The following is an 18,623-nucleotide window of genomic DNA, read 5'->3' on the forward strand; positions in this document are numbered from 1 at the left end:
TCTAGGATGGCATGATGGTTAAAAATGTTCAGCAAAAAATAAGCACCAGTTTCTTTCATTTGTTCATGTAGCTTATTTAGTGCCACACACCATGCTGTAAATTTGCTTTAAAAGCATCAATGACTGTGGATTTCACATAATCCCTGAGCAGTGAGGTAACAAACACAAAGACGAAAAATTACACAGCAAGATTCTTTTTATTTAATGCATCAAGCTCATGGTACAGATATTTAGCACATCTTGACAAACCAAGGAAATAGCAGGAGAATTAAATCAAAGCTTTTGTCCATCCTTAACATCCATTTGTCATGCGGCAGTCTTTCTCCTCTGAACTCCTGCTCTACAGCACAAAGGGCAAAGGAAAAAAAACTCCACACAATCACTGAAACAACCTGGTCTTTAAACAAAACATGGAAAAGGAAGGGATGAGGTGTAAAAAATAAAAGTTGGTCCACAAAATGCTAATAAAGTTCTAATCAGAATGTACTGGAGCTAAACTAATCAGAATTTGACTTGACATGGCAGTTTCATGTAAAAGAAATATGGCCAATGGTCCATGTAGGCAGAGGCTGTTTTTGTCTATAATCTTTCCTGAAACCTGTCCAGTCAGAATGAACTAACTAAAAAAGTGGAGTTTTAAAAGAAACTGCAGGGAGGTCAAGCAAAATCCCCGGTATGGCAGGTGGCAGGGACAAAACGGCTATACTGGGTGTTTGGGCAATGTCTTGTGTCTCTTATTGGCTTTGGTCAGACTTTACTCAGCACTCTCTGGCCGGAGAGACTTAGTGAAGTTTACTGACAAGCCTCTTGGAAACCAACCGTTCAAACCACTGGTTTGTTGAATTATTTGGTCATTTTATAGTAATCCAGCATCCCATCCACTAGGAGGTGAACAAAAAAATCTATTTAAAAGGGCTAATTTGTAAAAGACTTACTCACTGGACAGTAAAAGAAAAGCTGAGGTGGACACAAGATGACAGCACTACTTGCAGGCAACACAATCCATTCTGGCTAAAAAAAAAAAGGTTCATGTAATCAGTAAAAAAGTACAAATGCCACATTTTGGTTTAGCGACACCAGTATGAACTTGCAAAACAGCCAAGTGTGGAATGATCCAGGAGAACCCTGACATGCTCAGGTCCATGCGTGTCCATTGTGTGGCTACAGCCAGAAAGAACAGGTATTGTTCCGTTTGAAAAACGCTTTGCTGTGCACTTCAGTGAGAGGGGTAGTGCCAGGAAACGGGGTGTTTAACGAGAATGATTTGATGCCAACAGTTTCTTGCACATGGGCTACATTCGTTGCTGTAGACTTTTCTACAGCTGCAGTTGAAACTGGCCACCAAACGGATTTCATTCAAGGTCATGACATGGGGCGGGGGGCGCCGAAAGCAGAATGAATAGGTGCCAACTGTGGCACAGAAGAGGCAATGGGATAGTGCTCCAACAAACAACTTTGGTGCGCTTGGGTTTAAAGTGCAGCTAATTGTGTTTTTTTTTTCTTCTTTCTTTTCTAAATTTTCCTAAACTTTGTGCACTCGACGTAGGATCAGTTAAAACAAACAAAAACATGTACAGAAGGTCAGGGCAAAAATATATAATATATATATATTTAATAAATGATCTATTAATTTAATTTAAACACTTCACTCTCCTAATGTAAAAATATTTAAATAGTTAATCATCAACCGTGTCTAACGCTTGGGAATAAAAGAGTCGGCACATTGGACAGCACAGATCCGAGCATGCCAGGGTTCCTACCTAGTGGGGCCGGAAGCCCTGTCTGTGGAGGATAAGGGAGGACACCTGCAGGAAGGGGAGTGAGCGTGGTTTTATCCACACTCTGCTCCGTAACTCTACATGCACTTCAAGATCGTAGCAAGAGTGAGCTAGAATATCTACACGGACACAATAAGAGCTTTCATGCAAAATATCTACGGCATGGCGATGAGGACATTTACAGAATAAACTTGCCACGCGGCTACAGTAACAAGAGCTAGAGAGTGATGGCGGACGAAGCCAGGCTCCGGCCGCTTTCTTTTTGCGTTTTTTCATTGCGGTGCTTCAGCTCTGCTGGGGCTTCTTAACGTAACTGGTGAAGACAAAGTTGTAGTCGTTGAAGTGGGCAAGCTGGCGGTCGAGGCACCGGTAGCTGTCGAGTTTCTGCGCAGGTGAGAACACACTGCGACACTTGGAGCTCTGAAAGGGAAAGAAAAAGCAAATCAAATACAGATAAACAGATGAATACACTAATTTTAGAGAGCATTTTTAAAAAATCTGCAATTTAACCATAAAAAAAAAAAAAGAGCTTTAAGCATTGGCTGACGTCCTGATTCACTGGTTTGCTGGACATTTGAAGCCGTATGACGAGCATGATTTAAGAACAAGAAAGCCTTACAGATCTGGAGCTCCGGATTAAAGCTCCAACAAAATGATATAAATGTAAATACAAAGTATTGTGATTGAATACAGTTCAATTAATTGAGGATTAAGGGCAATGCCCATGGGCCCAACAGTGAGCTACAACTGTGCTTAAGTCATTATCCTCAGACAGACGTGTCAAAGCTGCTTCTGCCCATGCAGGTCACAGGGTTATACAGAATTAGTTATGCTAATTTAAAGTATACAGTCTGGATTAAAGGCTTTGTGAATCTTTAGTGAACACACTGACTTACATTATTACAGCAGAAGCAAAAGCAAGATTCATCTTTTCAATCACTGTGGCCCAGTCTGTAAATTTTTAATGGCAAACCATAATATTAAAACTAAATGTGACCACACCAGCTGCAGACTGATAAACAATTCCGGTGTCATTACTCTACCTGGTTAACAAAAAGCGTAGTCACGAATCTTCCTGGCTTAAAGATGTCCACGACCTTCCTGACGATCTCGTCGTAGGATGTCTGGCAGAGGTTGGTTTCGAAACTAACATAAGAGAACTCTGGCTCAGGGGTGATGTGAATTGTCCAGTAAGTTCCCTGGGGGGAAAGAAAACCACACAATCGGCATAAAACAACCAAAATGTTGCCTAACTATAGAGAAAACGTTTTTATTATTATTATAATACCTACATCTGTTTTCATTCCATTCATGGAGTATCCACAAGGGTTGAACATTGTGGCATCAATCACAGAACCTGGAATCAGGTCACGAATTCCACTCATCTGTGGAGCAAAAGTGGCACAGAAAATTAGAAACAGCAGTGCAGACACAACAGGCTTTTCTAAAGAGAACTACTCAGCAAAGCCAGTATAGTGTTTCACGTAAGGCAACATCCATTCTTTGTTGATAATCTGAAAGTACTTACACGAGTGACATCATTAGCGGAAACACCGTCTTTCATGTAGAACTGGTCCATAATGGCTGGGTCGAGATCACTCATCAGAACCTCCAGCGTCTGATCCGCCTGCTTGTTCTCCCAGTACTCGGGCAGCTCCAGAGTAAACAAGTACCTGGTACAACAGGCAGTTTGTTTGTTTGTTTTTGTTTATTGCCATTCCAGCTCAATTTGGCTATGTGCATGGCATTATATGTGGGTTCAAAAACCAAGTTTAAGTTAAATCAAAATTGATGTACTATATTTGGTTTTTTATTTTTAGATAATTCAAGAAATTAAGTATTTTTTGTGGATTATTGTGTTGGAAGAGATCTTTCATATTAGTGTCTTTGTAATATGTTTTTCTGCTATTGTCGATGGCTTGGCATTCTGTCAGGATATGTTTTATTGATAACTGTGATCCACAGTACTGGCAGTTTGGAGCATCTTCCCCCAAGAGACCCAAGGTGTCTGTGCGTCAAGGCTGAATGTCCTATACGGCATCTTGTTAAAACCGTTTGGTCGTGTCTTTTCATTGGATAATGGGTAGGGGTTCTGGCAAGCTGTGGCTTGATTTCATAAAGTTTGTTGGCTGTGTTGCGATTCCATTCCTCTTGCCATGTGTTTTTGCAAAGTGATCGGATTGTCTAAAGGGCATCAGTGGGTGGGACATAGCAGTACAACAGGCAGAGACACCCTCAAAAATCAAACTCTGGAGGTTCTGTGCAGTATTAAATTGTTGGCATGAAGACATTTCACATTGTGTTGTAAGCTAGAGAATATAAAGTGTCCTGCTGTCCTGCTAAAAACAGAACAGCCTCACTAAAGGAAACGGGACTCCATATTATTTCCGCAGAACAAAACCGTTCTGACTGCTTTCTCTCCTAAACCAAGACTGCAGGTCAGTGTTTAAACGTGGATGGTTGTGAGGTTTGCTTTCACAGAGCTGAATATGAAACGCAGCTCGCCATTTTATTCAGGAAATGTTACAGTTCATTTTAACATGCTTTCTCTTCCCACAGATGCAGCCTGTAAATAATTACAGCCTGTGTCATTCACATAAATGCTAATGCATTTTTACTAAAGAATGATAATCATACAGTAGCTCTACCATAATTACCACACAGTTTAGGTGTGACACTTAACACTTGTGCATGTGTCACCGAGTGTCGGATTTATTTTCTTTAAAACCTGTTTGTGCATTTGTTAGATAATCATTCTGTACCAGCTTCTCTAAAATTTAAATTCAAGCTGCTCTGTTGGTTCTTTCCTGCAGGTTTGCTGCCCTTCATTCCTCCCAATGGAATGCATTCTAACCTAACATCACCCTGATAATGTTGTGTAATCAGAACAATGGCCTGATCTACATGAAGTCCCATACAAAGAACGTATATGCTATATACATACCAGCCAATTAGAAACTATGTTTTTTTTTTTCTTTTTTTACTATAGAGACTAGTATAAACATACAAAAGTGAAGCATACCAGCAGTCAGAGTTCAGACGCCCCATACAGTAGGCTGCTCCATCTGTAAAACACAAAAGCATTCAGGTGAATTCAAGCAGTCGATCCTCGTGTTACATAACACGTTACATTTTGGCTCTTCACCATAATAAACTATATTCAGCAACCTAATGTTACATACATTATATAGTCAAAATATGTGGACACCTGACCATGAGGTTGTTAGGCATCATATTCCACAACCATAATTATTAATATTGAGCCCAACAGCTTGTCCACATACTTTTGGCTATATCTTTTAACTAATGATGAGGTCCTGGTAATTAGAAAGCATACTTGGGAAGATCTGGTTGAGAAATTCCACTTCCTCCTCAAAGTTGCGGTGGGGAAAGTCCTGATGTGCGGGCTTCATGAAGTTTTTACGGGAGTAAAAGAAATTCTGGAAACCAAAGAAACGCAATCAAGAATAAAGAAATATTTAACATTTTTTTAGCTATAACATTAGATGTGTGTATCTATACATTCTTAAAATCAAACATCAAAGTTGAAATCACAATTATCATCAATGTGCACCCGTTTTTGAATGGGGGTCCCTTAAAACCAAGGATCTGATTTTCTGCTGTTTTGTGGAAACTCGTCAATGGTTGGTTTAATTGTGAAGCTTTACTGTTTCAGCATGTAGCATAAACATGATCATGCTTGAGTAACACTTGAAAATAAAAAAGCTGTACGCTTCTCATTATAGCTTATGGCAGTTGGGGTGTGCCCCTCCCCTATTTAGTAACTTAATATTACCATTGCCACTTGACACGCCCATCTTCTGCTCAAGAAGAGCTGCAGACCAACAGACACATTTACATTTTCGGCATTTAGCAGACGCTTTTATCCAAAGCGACTTACAATTATTACTGAACACAATTTTTGAGCAATTGAGGGTTAAGGGCCTTGCTCAGGGGCCCAACAGTGGCAACTTGGTGGTGGTGAGCCATGAACCGGCAACCTTTTGATTACTAGTCCAGTACCTTAACCACTGAGCTATCACTGCCATAAAATCTTTGGCTGCTTCTTTACACCAGCTAGCGGTGAATTCTCAGAGAGTCGTACCATGTACGGAGTCACTACTCATGCCGGCACCTCGACCAGAATGGGAAAGAGTTCCTTAGCTGTTCTATTTTGTTTGCCTGTTTCACAGACCGCCACTTTAAAGCCTAACAAAGTTCCATACTGCAGCTTTACTAAAGGAGAAAAACCTATAAGTACATCAGTATAAAGAAGCAAGTCGTGTTTAAAATCGGTGGTTTCTGATGCACGTTAACTAAAAGAAGTTTAGCTGAACACACATTCCTCGGGACCGAAAGTATGTAAGTGTGTATTGTTTACTGAGGGCTGTTATCGTGTGTCTATGATCTCGCACCTCGATGGCATCAAAGCCGCAGTATTCCCGCGCCAGCTGCAGCAGGGGCACCAGAGCTTGCAGTAAGAGGGTGGTTCCGCATGTCTTCAAAATGAAACGTCTCTTGGAGACAAACATGCTACTCTCGCTGAAGAGGGGAAGGATAAACACACAGAAAAGTTTGTTAAGCTCACGGCTGATTGAATCAGCTGTAAAAGATCCTTCAGAATGAGAACAGGACAAGACAGAACACTGATGAACACAGATTTTGTTTTATTACTGAAGAGAAAAGGAATCAGTAATGATTCTGATAATGAGGAAATTTAAATGCGTTTGAACTTTCACACTGATCTAGATCAGCTTGTCTCTAGTCTTGCTTGTATTACAAAGCAGAGTTTTTCAAACCCTTAGGTGGGTCACGAGCCGCATAAAATGGGTCACAAATTTTTTTTTTTAATTAACTTGTACATGAACACCCCCTTGTGGAGGCTTTATGTTACATTTTGTGTCATCTTGTGGGTCGCTTGAAAAGAAAGTTTGAAAAACCCTGTTAGAGGGTCTGATCAGCTTTGTTTACAAGTAACTACCCAGTAAACTGCTAGTTAATGCTTGGATAAATGTGCACCACATGGTAAAATGTTGGTTTCTACTCGGCATGTTGACTAAGCATCACTGGCAGGTTGGTTCACATCCGACATGAAGCAGTTCAGTAAACGGGCGAGAAAAAAACAAAAAACAAAAAAAGCAAGCTTCAGAGCGCCGACTAATTAATTTGCATTGGAAGAGAATTTTGCTTTTGAGAGGATGACGAAACATTGCATCAGCACACGACACGATGAGGGAGTGTTTTTATGTGCTGTTTTGAGATGCCATTCATAACACCACCTAAATCACACTTAATCCTATTGTCTAATCCAACCATTAGACTCACCTGAGTATATAAGCTTCCTGCTTGTCTGTCTTAGTCACACTTATGATTAAACAATGCACATTCTCCAGAAGTTTGTCCCACTCAAACCTGAAAAACAAAAAACAACAACAAAATGAATACAAAGCCAACACTTCATATACAGCACAGTCTGCACTGCACTGAATACAATACAGCCATTCCCAGACTACAAAGCAGAATGGGTGTTTTTCTGCATGGGCTGTACTGGTGTTTGGTTGGAGTGGGTTTGCATATTTTACACTGCATAACTAAGTTCTAACCTAACTGTATTCATTTATTTATTAGACTGATCGCAGTGGGTCAGGCCTGTGCTTCTATGGGCTTTATAATGCAGAATCGGGGTTGGTTGGTCGGTTGACTTTTATCGCCATTATAAGCTCTGTATTTAGAGCCATCTCTATGGCGTGCCATTTGTATGTTTTAAAACATTCTTATTAAAAAGGATGTTAAAACCATGAAAGGGGTTTTAGGATACAGAGATATATGGCAGAATCGGGGAGGGAAATATGTATTAATTTTGGTTTTAATGGCAAATTGGTTTGTTTGTTTCTGTCTTTTATCTTGTCTTTATATTTTGGGCCAATTTATGTTTTTATGACTGCATGGGATAAATTGTTCTGCAATCTGTTTATTTGGGGCATTTTACACATTAAGATGAGTTATCATAACAGGTGTTCACATGTTGGGGATTTTCTTCTTTTATCAGGTGTTGGTGGGTTACTCTGGTGGAAAAAAAAAAAAAAACCCACTGGTAATTTGCCATTAGCACTGTCTAAAGGCACAGCTGATTGTGTTTAATTATTAGATGGACACAGGGCTGAGCCAACTCAACCAAGCTAATCAAAATAGTTTTGATCTGCAGTCTTAAATGATCAGAAAGATCAATTAAATTTAGTCAACAGCTTCCTTACAGACAGTCACCCTACTGACTCAGCCCTACACCCAGGTATGATGGATCTATTCTGGATTAAAATCCCAAACAGAAGGTGTTTGGTGCTTAGTCACATGTTTATACTTTCACAGGACGCCTAGAGTTTGTCAGTTTTTGATTAAAGGAATTTAAATGGTCGTTTTTAATCACACTTCATAAAGACATAGATGTTGCGTAGTCAAAATTATGTTAACACAAATTTGTGTGTGTTTGGGTTTATTGCCATATTAGCAACACATTGGCTATTTTATGGCATAGACATTTATTAGATCTTACTATTAGAATGTAGTAAAAGGTAGAAAAAAAAAATAGAAAAAAATATGCTCAGATCATTTGTTTAAAATTTAAGAAGTTAGGAATTTTAGATGGAGAAATCTTCTCGAACAGTTCTTTTATGTTCTCAACCCTGTAAAAATGGTCTCTGATGGCTGAAACTGTAGGACATTCTAATTAGGGATGCATCGATAAAAATTTTTCCCAACCGAGTACATGTATTTTTGTACTTGCCGATACGGATACCTATTTAGAATACCGTTTTTTTTTTAAACAAAAACACACGTGAGAAGTTTAATGATACCACGTCCAAAAATGCACGTCAACAAGTAGCGAGAGATCAAAGTGTTTGTGCGCTGATGTGATGAAATCAAGGAGGAAAAATAAATGAATCTGAGTGGATCTGGCAACACGAATAGCAGGGATTGTTCTGTAGTGAGTTGGAGGTTAATAAATATTTTTGCAATGTTGGTGTTTTGTTGTTATGTTTTGTAGAGAACGATCAGGTCAGAAATACTGTAAAACACGTGTGTGTGTGCTGATGTATTCTGATATAAACTATATTATCCCCCTGTTCCACCTGTTTACACTCCTCTCCTGCGTTTCCCCTCACACCGTATCCTGCGTTCTCATTGGCTGTTCGACATGTCACTCACTGCCAGTCGCACATCTGAGATCAGATATCTGACGTGCTAGAAAACTCGAGCACTCGGCGAGCCGGTCGGATCGAGTTGTTGAATAGTTCACACTTAGCGATCGAGAGCCGAGTTTTGTGTGTGTGTGTGTGTGTGTGTAGGCTTTAAATGGTACTGCTGCTCACTGGTTTTTGTGTGTTGAACATGATGGCGAACAGGTTGAGACTGTCCTGTAAATCTTACACATATAAAGTATATTTGTGAATAAATGGTTTCTGCCATTCGAGTGTTAACATAATTGACTCACCCTGTATATATTTAAAAAAATCCACCACAACGTGACTGTAATCAACATGCAACCAGTATTGTAAAGCTACTCTGAACCTAATCAATAGACAGAGTCCAGCCTTTATATCGGTACAGAAGGCAAAATATCTCGATGCCGTTGGTTAAAAAATGAAATCTCTCACAGATTCATGTGTACAGAGTTTGTTAGTGTGGATGAAAACCTGCAGCCACTGTAAATCTTTGTGGATAAGAGAGAGTTCCACTGGTGTAACTGGGTTGTTCATGTGTGAAAGCGTGTCAAACTGTCAATTCCAGTGTGAAGATGGATGACTGCGAGACAAAGCCAGGCATTCATTGTGAAGGTAATGTGATAGATACTGGGATTTTAAGTGTAAAAGGAGATTCGATTGCTGAGTAGCCCTGAACGGTGTGAAGATCCTTGTGTGAGCATGCACACACTTGGTCACACCAGCTGTTGCCATGCAGCAAATGGCACCACACATTTCCCCCCCAAACACACACTGTAAATTATAGGCAATACAGGGAACGCAAGACCTGACATGACAGGCTGAATACGGGTAACCAATCAATGATCCATTAGTAACTGAGCAAACCACACCGAGGGGCTCTTTAAACGTCAGGATTCTTGGAAAAGTCAAGACATCATGGGTATTTTAAGCTTCTGCTATACGACACCGCTTCAACACTCCTGGCCTGCTCTAGTTCAACTGTCCGGCTGCTATTTTAGGCCGCCGAGTGCGACGGCTTTAGCTGGGACGTGCATTCATCGAGCTGTGTGAGAGCTGAAGGACAACAGAACACCACTGTCACCTTTGTGACGGTGAGAAACTCCACACGTATGCAAACTATTCTCGTCACCACAGAATGGTTTGCATGCGTCACGTGAGGTTTTCCACTGCGGTAGATCAGCCATGGCATGCCATCCATTTGACTTCTTTGGTTTTGCTAACAAGGTTAATAGTTTACTGATAAAAGTGATATTTTACCAGTTTACCAGCTGATAGGTGAAGAATTAGTCATGGTTGATTAGTGATCAGTGTTTTTGGACTTTTCCATGTCAGATAAGATTAACTGGAACCAATGCTGCGTAGATGAGTCTTGATTTGGCATTAGGGTCCAATACCAAGGTTTATGTTTTTAAATATTGATAGTTTGGCCTCCTTTTCTTCAAGTCATGGTTTTGTATTGACTAACGGTAGAAACTGCAGTATTACTGAAGCAAAATGTGCCTGTAGATAAACTCTATATGGTACTATAGCTTGAGTACTACAGCTTAAAAAAGGTTATAGGTTACGTGTGTATGTACATGCAGATAGATGCAGTAGCCCAACAGTAAATCATTTATACTACATGTCTGGTCACACACACTTTATGGACTAATGTTTACAAAGAAGGTGAGGCTTACTCCCAAGCATCCAAAACAGATAATCCCAATTCAAACAATACAAGCCACACCCGGCCTATTACATAAGGTATCAAATTAGGGCTACAAAAAGAATGTCTATGTACAAACAAAGCACTATTATTGGTAAATGCTTTTGGAATTGGCAAAAACAAACAGTGTGGGACAATAAAGTGCTCAAAAACCAAATACATCACGCTTGTCAATCTTGGATGCTTTTGTCAGATCTCTGTCAGAACTCTTCACACACAGTAATGTAAAAATAAAATGTGCATTGCAAACTGTACGTCGTTATCAAACACCTCAACCAAAACACTCAGCTGGGGGTTTAAATTATTTGCACTATTTGCATCTAGTGCTGGACAATAATTCGATATCGATATATATCACGATAGAAAATGTTTCAATAACGGTGATATGATTTTTAAACAAATTCGATCGATATGCATAAGTCAGTGCGCTTTGCCCGTGTTACTTTTTTGCAGAAGCATTTCTGCACACAGGTGTTCCCACAGGGACGCAATTCAACAGCGCACCTCAAGCGAGTAGTTCTCCATCAAAACAGTGCAGTTACACACTCAACATAAATGTCAACCACCAACACAATTACAGAAGAAGTACTAGTACTGAGTACTAATACCAGTTATTAATATTACTTCTTATTAGTTGTGGCGCGCTTCAAATAAAGGCACCAACGGGATATTAGCGTTCCACTGTTGCCAGATTGGGCTGTTCTCCTCTTAATTGGGCGTTTTTTTTTTCTAAAACAATTTAATAGCAGTTAAATAACACTTCTATTTAAAAGAAAATATTCAGTTTTAAGAATCCCCAGCATTGTAGAAGGCTATTAAAAGTAAAGTCAATGTTCAATGCTGATTTGGCTTAATAGTGTTGGTCAGAATGTGTCATATTCTTGAAAGAAAATTAAAATTATTTTTCCATGCATTCACACTAGCATGTTCTGGGGTTCAAATGAGTCTCATCAGTACACACAAGTTTGCAGTCAAATGATCAAGTATGGCAAATTCTTTGAAATTCTGTCAAGGTTATAGGCTATATTTTAGTTTTTCACAGGGAAAATGAGAAAAAATTAAAAGCTTATTATGCTAGGCTTGATGTAATTCTACATGGCACTCACTGCCTGTATAGGTAAACCAGTGAGTGACCAAAACACTACTAGATCAACAGCTACTAGCCACATACAAAAATAAGGTATCAGACAGTTTCTGTGCCGCCCCTGTGTGAGCAATGGTCTCAGTTTGGCCACCCCTATGGAAATTGTCTGGCTTTGCCCCTGTCCACAGTTGAAAAAGAAGCAAACGAAATAGCTGATAAGAGATGAAGGACTGATTCAGTCGTGTATTCCGCTTGTATTTCTTGCCAGAAACCAGAAAAGAGGTTTGCAGGTACAGCCATCCAATTTTGGTGGCAGTTTTTCTGACATTTGTGTTATTCATATTAGGGTTGGGCGGTATGACGATATTACCGTATACCGCGGTATTCAAAAATGGTGACGGTATTTTTTAATTGTGAAGTGCCAAATTTCTGCTTCTGGTTTACCTTGATAACTGAGACTTTTGGACATGCGCGCATCCACAGTGAGGGAGGGGTGGGAGGGGTAGGCGGTTGGAGCTCGCTGATTGGCTGTGGGGTGATAACACAGAGAGACGAGTGAAGAGCCACACTGGCTAGCGTTAGCTGTGAGCTAACAAGCAGAAACTGAAAAACGGCTCGTCTTTTAATTTTTCAAAATCAACATTTTTTTATCAGTTCAACCGGAAATGAACACAAGCGTGTGCATGCGCGGACATGTACTTATTTACTAAATATATCTTCAGTGTAAATCGAGCACAAGTGTTGAGAAAAAGGAGCAAACAGTAATAATAACGTTACGCCCAATCCGCTGTTCTGACTCTTGTCTGCCATAGATTTTCCTGCCTATGTAAGAACTATTTTTTCCTAAATAAAAGCGCTATATTAAGAAAAAAGAACGTCTCACCTGTCGTGTAATGTGAATTATAAAATATATTGTCTGGCCCTTTAAGAATGTTAAGTGCACTATAGGGCGTAGGGAGCGAGTGTGTAGGGAATAGATCGGATTTGTACCGTTTCTGTGCTCGTGTTTTGCACTGAGCTTGTGTGACATGTAAAGTAGCGTTCTCGTTAACCACTGAAATGTTTGGACTTTGAATTATTTTAACATTATTTTACATCACCGTCATCGCAGCATGAACATTTACATTCATATTTTTTGTTACGGTGTAGAACTTAATTCTGGATTACAGGCATAACTAATCGTACACGTTCATACACTTGTAAGAAATATCTGTAACTATAAACTAAGCAGTTAACTTTTGAAATATATTGAAGTGTGTAGCTGCTATTATTCTGTTTTGTGTGGGCAGAGAGAGATTACAATGCCAAAATGTTATGTGTTAATGTTTGTGTTAAAGTGTAATTGATACACATGCATTTATACTTATGCGTATTTATTATAGATCAGATAAGATAAGCAATGTTTGACGTTCAGATTGTTAAATCTTTTTATAATAAATCATTGAAATATTGTAATTACACTCAAGTGTGTACACTGTAAAGTTTATCCGCAACATCCCGCCCCGCCCCCGCGGTAATACCGTATACCGCGGTATTTCCTGAAGACGGTATGACGGTATGAAAATCGGCAATATCGCCCAACCCTAATTCATATCGATATCGGAATTATACCGTATCGACCGAAATTAGGAGTTATATCGTGATACAAATTTTAGCCATATCGTCCAGCCCTATTTGCATCTGTGATTTACTTCACTTCTATAGCTTGTAGTGTTTAGGAAACCAGATGGGTGTGTCAGCTAGACACATCAGCTGCAGCATGCTCAATATTAGCATACAGTTTGCATGATGACCATTGTTGGCTTTGGGTTTTTCTATGACTTCAGCTGTAGGAACTAACCAAACATGCACGACTGGTAGCATCTTAAAATTATTAAGATTTAAAAATGTGCACATTGTTCCAAAAGTAATCCTTTCATTGTTCTAAAGTCTAGTTCCTCCACTTTGTCAGTGCTGACCTTTAGCAGCAGCCCTAATCAAGACCCTACAGAGCATAAAGAAACACAAAATTAATCAGCTCATCTGATTGGTTGTTCGTTGTCATTTGTAATAATATAATTGAGAGATTTTACAGAGAGGTAAAGCAGAGGTTTTTAACCAGAAGCTCTTGAGAACGTATATGGATCCTGGCTGAGCGGCAGGGCCGGTGATCCTAATTCACGTGTCACAGTGATCCCATAATCGTCCCTCACTGTAAACTAATCCTGCTGGTCATTTATTATAAACCCCAGAGAAACAATAGCTACAGTTGTCAGGTTACAAGGACACGAAACATGAACACTTATGAACATCAGCAGGGCAGACAAACAATTTAGTAGCTTTATTCAGTAGCTTTAATTGGCCTGACATAGAAAATACAGAAGCAGATGGACTACAGTCAGTAATTGTATACTCAAGGTCCATCTGTACGTTAGGTACAGCTCACAAAATAGCCAGTGATTTTTATGGGATTGATGATTAAAAACAAACAGCCATTCGGCAAAAATATCTTCACAGCTAAGAAAGTCAGAATTCTATCCTGAGTGTTGAGCACACAACCCCCCCCCCCCCCCCCCCCCCCCCCCCAATGAATATTGTTCATATTAAATTTTGCACGAGTAAAACCTTCAGCCATCAGCTAGTGCCAAGAGCTCTATTTCTGGATGGTAGTAGCTAATGTGAGTGCCACACGCTGCCATCATTCCACTGCCTGAGGAAACATTGCTGGATGTGACGCAGGCACGTGTCCCGGTCCTGCTGCTACACCTGACTCGATTCGTCAGACCACTTACATCCTTGTCTGGGGTGACCAGGTTCAACCCTTGAAATTACACACAAAAAAAAGCACCTACTCAGAATCTCACTCATGGCTTTTCTTCGAAGTGCATGTTCACATTCCAACCAATCCAAACAGATCAGCCTGATGTGCTTTCCACATCTGAAGTACGAGTACAGGCGCACAGTAACTCTAGAACTTTTGCTGTGCATGTAAATGAATCGTTCCAGGTTTCATTCATGTACGCATGTTCCGTCCATACACATTACGTTTATGAAAATCAGCTCATCTGGCTTATCCAGTTTTCTGGGTGAATCCAGAAAACAGACCAGTTCTCATAATAATGTGGACATTCTCAAACATGCGCACATTTCATGTGCACAGAAAAAAAACAGAATTACATCTATTATGCTTTGAGGTTGTGTGGTAGCCAGTGGCACAGGAAACATTGCACAGGCACCCCAGAAGTAGAGAGCTTGGGGCAGACCTTTATTATTCCATCCTTCTGATTGATAGCTCAGAGCCCGACCCACTTTTAAAAAATAAAAAACAGTCCAAATTTGATATAAATGTCTTTGTCTTTAGAATAATAAACCAATAAATTATGGGACAGTTAGTTGGACTGCCCGAAATTCTTTAAAGCAAACTGCCTTATTTTATTTGGGTCTTTTTTGGGTCTCTGAAGATTATTAAAAATGCAGTTAACTGCAACAACATTTGCGGCAAATGTGTTATCCTTTCCTGCACGTCATGTGTAGCTTTTAATATAAACAAACAAGATATGTAATCCGGTCAGGGCTGAATTAAAAATCACAATGGCACAGCAGCCCTTTTAGACTCTGTGCCACTGCATTGCAGTGTTATAAATCTTACATATATGCAGGAAATCACGTGCGTGGCTCTTGGCACAAGTGTGTGTATGTCTGTCAAATCACATGAGTATGTGTATGTTTGTGTGTGTTTGGGGGGGGGGCATCATGCTTGTTAGTTATTTGCTGATCATTTGCAATTCTAACTAAACGAGGTCAAAACTGTGAATCTAAAACAAACATCCAGCACACAAATCCAGCTATTAAAACGGATTAAATAAATCACTATGACCCCTATCACTATTACCTCCTCTGTAGTGCACACTTGGCAACAACATTAATAATTTAAAGTACAGTATGAAACCCATCGGGTACAAGCCAGTAGCAACATACATTTAGACCAGAGCCTTATTCTGTGAGATGAAACCCTCAATACTGCACACAAATATGAGCACTCTCCATTTGTTCCTTTGTCACACCACAAGGAAATCAAACAACTCTTCAACCAACCAACATATTAAATACATGACTGTGTATAGTGTCTAAAACCAACCCCCTGGTTGCCCTTTAAAGCTGCCTACTGAGTAACTGGTCCAGACATAAAAACGGCATCCACCCTCGTTCAACGTGTATATTTGATTTAAAGGCCATTTACCAGTACTGAAGACGATGCAGAATCAAATACCTTGCCTACAGAAAAATCCAAAAAGGTGGCACTAAGGTGGCATAGCAGTCTAATACTTTGGCAAACCCATACTGAGAGTCTGAGTTCTCAAGTTCAAGTCTCAGAGGTGCTGCCAGCCTAGCCGGGCACTCAAAAGATAACTGGCTGAATCAGAGAGAGAGAAAAGTTGCAACAGCGATTTCTGCTGTCCGGTTGAGGCACCGGCACGAGTACTAGAGGAACACGGAGCATTACATGATTCTCTGTAAACAGTTTCTCCGTGAGAATCCACTGCTGGCTGGTGTAAAGTAGCAGCCAGTGACTGCACACGTGATGGTGGGGCAGGTGCAAGTCTGTAAACATCATAAGTCAGCATGGGGAATTGAAAATGACCAGAGGCACAAAGACGACAAAAAAAAATGCAACAGAAGTTTAATTGCTACTGTGACAAAATGGTTCCTATCTTTTTTATTTTGAATTTGACTTTATTGTCTGTTCTTTAGTGCTGGACTTAAATATTGGAATTGGAATATTGGAATGGTTGTACCAAATGACATTCTTGGACTCTAAATGTCTATTTCTTTCCTTTTTAATATCCTTTTTAATATTTTAATTTCCTTTTCCTATAAATATATTAACATAATAAAGGTTTGATGTCATGAACTATCAAATCAATTTAAGAAAAACTAGGATTTAAAAACCAAGATGAAGTAACACAACTAAACCGTGCATGTGTGTATGCCAGGTTGCGCACTTGGAACTGAACCTGAACAGCACAAGCAGTGTTCTAGAACAGTCACATGGTCACAGCCATCAGGGAACAGTAAAGATAAATGTACTAACTGTCCGATAACACCTACAGCCAATCAGTCTCATTGATTTCTACACACCAATGTAAATAAACACACCCATATTTACCTGTTTTTTTCCTAACCATCTTGCTAATCTGACTAGTGATCCACCTAGGCACATTTTTACCACTTTTTTGTCTAAATACCAAAGCCAAGGTCTAAAAATGATCCACAATTACCTTTGTTAAAGACTATAAAAATAAATTAAAATTAAAATAAAATTTGACACGTGCAACAAGCCACGTGACGTTAATACAGCTACAATCCTTATCAGTTCATAAACCAAACGTGGACAACCGTTATAATCAATCCATAACAAAATAGAATCTATAACAATCTAGAGTTTAATGTATAAAATCGCCTGTTTGGTAACATTATTCATTAGGGGAAATACAAATACAGGTAGTTCGCCTTGCTGCGACATGAATGAATGAGGAGGGGGAGGGTAACGAGAACCTGCATAGCAACCGAGCCAGCTCTTATATAGATTCATGCTATTTCATTCAGCTAAACGTAAAAACAAAACCATGATGGTTATATCGCGACAATAAACTAAAGACTTTGTTTTAATTTGCTGTTTATGAGACGATTGGTGGCACTTCACTCGCTCACTCCGTACGCATGCGCACTACCGACTATGTAAAAACACCCCGTCACGCTTCAAACCCAGTTCACTAGAGATACAACCAGCAATTCTGGATAAATTCAGAATAAAAAGTGTCACATCAACAACAACAACGTAGTAAAAGAATAAGAAGACGTTTATTTAGTCTAAGATCTGTTTAGATCCGTTTGTACATTGATGAAACGTTGCTGTGGGTGACTACGACATGAATGACACTACTACATTTATTTAGCAGTGTTCATAGGGAATAAATTACATTGTACACACACAGTCACCCATTTAAACTAGTGCTCTTGGATAGAACAGTCAAATTTGGGATGGGTCAAAAAAAGAACACTTCCAATACATCCAGCAAAATGAGACAAAAAACAGCAAAAAGAGCAAAAGACGCGTCTCTTTTATAAATACATCTTGAACTACTGACAGTTAGTGTTAAATGTGACTTCCAGATAAGCAAATAAATGAATAAAACTGCGCAATGCTTCAGAAAATGTAAAAAGAAAACGAAAAATATGGCCAAATCTCAAATCGCACTTTACTTGCTAAACAAGCGCCCTACACACTATACAACGACACAGGTTAGGCTCCCTATCTAGTGCACTCTCGGGTTGAATTGGAAGGAGCTTGGAATACAGCCGGACTATTTGACTGACCTCGGGATGCTCCTCAGGTCTCCGGTTCCTTTGCTCTCGTCCTGCCTGGAGAACCAAACCTCCAGCAGCTTCTCGGTTCCCTCAAAGAAATGCGCACCGTTTTCCTCCATCGTGAGACAGCAAACAGAAATCACACGTCAAAAAACGCGGATCTCAGCTCAACCAAGTCCTTGTAGTATAATTTAGGGTGTTAGCACAGTTCTTAAGCGGTCCTGGTGTTCCTACTTGCTTGCTTGGTTGGTTGTTTTTTCGTCTTTTTCCGACTTTCCCCTTTTACAGAGAATAACCGTGAGCGAATGCTAGCTAATGTCGCCGGCCATACTGTGTAAGCGAAGCGGCCGTTGTGCGCCACAGTTTTATTTCATGCGGAGTCAGCGCCAGCCAATCACAAGCGACATCCCGCCCTCTTCTTCTTATGATTGGTCAAACAGCTGTCAGTAACAATAACAGCCGTCAGTAACGACCGTCGCACAACGTGA

At 39.8% G+C, this 18,623-nt stretch overlaps 1 protein-coding gene across 1 annotated transcript; it reads right to left on the minus strand.

The window, feature by feature from the left end:
• Positions 1-178: 178 nt before the first annotated feature.
• amd1 (adenosylmethionine decarboxylase 1) lies at positions 179-18,458 on the minus strand. Its single transcript, XM_063001819.1, has 9 exons — positions 18,145-18,458; positions 7,104-7,190; positions 6,194-6,320; positions 5,116-5,218; positions 4,801-4,843; positions 3,307-3,451; positions 3,071-3,163; positions 2,822-2,977; positions 179-2,198 (listed from the first exon to the last, which is right to left on the minus strand). Exons 1-9 carry the CDS (start codon positions 18,252-18,254, stop codon positions 2,064-2,066), a joined length of 999 nt encoding a protein of 332 aa, XP_062857889.1. The 5' UTR covers positions 18,255-18,458; the 3' UTR covers positions 179-2,063.
• Between the last annotated feature and the right edge of the window lie 165 nt (positions 18,459-18,623).

This window comes from Trichomycterus rosablanca, chromosome 9 (assembly GCF_030014385.1).
Source record: "Trichomycterus rosablanca isolate fTriRos1 chromosome 9, fTriRos1.hap1, whole genome shotgun sequence".
Lineage (NCBI taxonomy): Eukaryota > Metazoa > Chordata > Actinopteri > Siluriformes > Trichomycteridae > Trichomycterus > Trichomycterus rosablanca.

Excerpts from the sequence above, each read along its gene's own strand:
- amd1 (XM_063001819.1), bottom strand. The coding sequence starts at position 18,254 with ATGGAGGAAAACGGTGCGCATTTCTTTGAGGGAACCGAGAAGCTGCTG. Across the intron at positions 5,219-6,193 it reads GCGGCTTTGATGCCATCGAG|AATTTCTTTTACTCCCGTAA; the intron begins GTGCGAGATCAT and ends TTTGGTTTCCAG. Across the intron at positions 3,452-4,800 it reads CGTCTGAACTCTGACTGCTG|GTACTTGTTTACTCTGGAGC; the intron begins GTATGCTTCACT and ends CTGTTGTACCAG.